The following is a 1,141-nucleotide window of genomic DNA, read 5'->3' as shown; positions in this document are numbered from 1 at the left end:
CAGGTACGCGTGGGTGAGGGAGAAGTCGCTGCCCAGCGCCAGGTACTGCCGCTGGCCCACGGCGAAGGGCTGCATCACCATGGAGCCGCGCGACGGCAGCGTCTGCACCTCCACGAAGCGCTGCCCTTCCCAGCGCACCACCTTGGAGTCGCCGATGTAGCGGCTGAGGCACAGGAACTGCTCCCGCTTGGCCCTGAAGTGTTTGACCATCTGCACGTCCAGCATCTCGCCCACCTCGCCCTGAGGCACGAACTGCTTCTGAGCCCGGCTCCACTGGTAGATGACGGGCGCCTGGGAGCTGCTGGAGATGATCAGCCGGGGTTTGCCGTCGTTCTCCACGTACTCCACGTCGGTGTCGCGGTGCCAGGCGTGCAGGGCTTGGTGGGAGTAGAAGCCGTTCTGGTTGAGGCGGTAGAGGCTGGGGGGGGGCGCCCTGGGGGGGGGGGGGGGGGGAGGCTGGTGGAGCCCGCCTTGGAGCTGTCGGCGATGACGAAGTACCAGTCGCCCTCGATCTGGAAGGCCTCAATGTCGTTGGGCTTGCGGATCTTCTGGCTGTCGATGTCCTGGATCTTGATGAACTTGTCCACGGCCGTGTCCCAGCGGTAGATGTAGGAGCCACCAAAGAGCTGCGCCACCACCACGTAGAGCTGCTCCTGCGCCACGATGGGCTTGCAGTGCACCGCCGAGTGAGCTGGTGGCAGAACCACAGAGTCACACCGTGCCGGGCCACCCCAAAGAGGGTCCCAGCCCAGGAGGGGACCCCCAGCCTGGTTCCTCACCGGGGATGCGGTCGAAGTCGCGGAGTTTGCGCTCCACGTAGTCCCACTTGAGGATGGAGCAGCTGCTGGCGCTGGGCTGCGCCAGGGCCACGTACAGGTCACTGGCGTAGGTGAAGGGCTCGGCCGACACCGCCTGGAAGGGCAGGACCTGGTGCATCACGAAATCTGGAGCAGGGAGAGGCGGCAGTGAAGATCTGAACACCCAGCAGGGAGGTGACAGGTGACAGGTGACAGGTGGAGGTGTGTCACAGGCACGTTTTATGAAAAATCCTTTCCTTAGGATTTTTCCTCCTGAGAAGCTGAGAGGCCTCAGGAACAAAATGTGAACAATGGTTATCTGCTGCTGTGGAATGCAACAGGTG

The 1,141-nt window shown here is 63.3% G+C and overlaps 1 protein-coding gene across 1 annotated transcript in view; it reads right to left on the bottom strand.

Moving 5' to 3' along the window:
* The window catches only part of LGI3 (leucine rich repeat LGI family member 3), a 4,428-nt gene that overhangs the window by 255 nt on the left and 3,032 nt on the right, over nucleotides 1–1,141 (bottom strand). The window contains 4 exon segments of the mRNA XM_031065217.1: nucleotides 1–3; nucleotides 5–422; nucleotides 461–691; nucleotides 780–944. The exon segment at nucleotides 1–3 is cut by the window's left edge and continues 255 nt beyond it. Coding sequence (XP_030921077.1) covers nucleotides 1–3; nucleotides 5–422; nucleotides 461–691; nucleotides 780–944 — 817 coding nt within the window.

This window comes from Geospiza fortis, unplaced genomic scaffold (genome assembly GCF_000277835.1).
Source record: "Geospiza fortis unplaced genomic scaffold, GeoFor_1.0 scaffold594, whole genome shotgun sequence".
Classification (NCBI taxonomy): Eukaryota; Metazoa; Chordata; class Aves; order Passeriformes; family Thraupidae; genus Geospiza; species Geospiza fortis.
The sequence above is the reverse complement of the archived record's forward strand: the minus strand, read 5'-3'. Positions and strand labels throughout refer to the sequence as shown.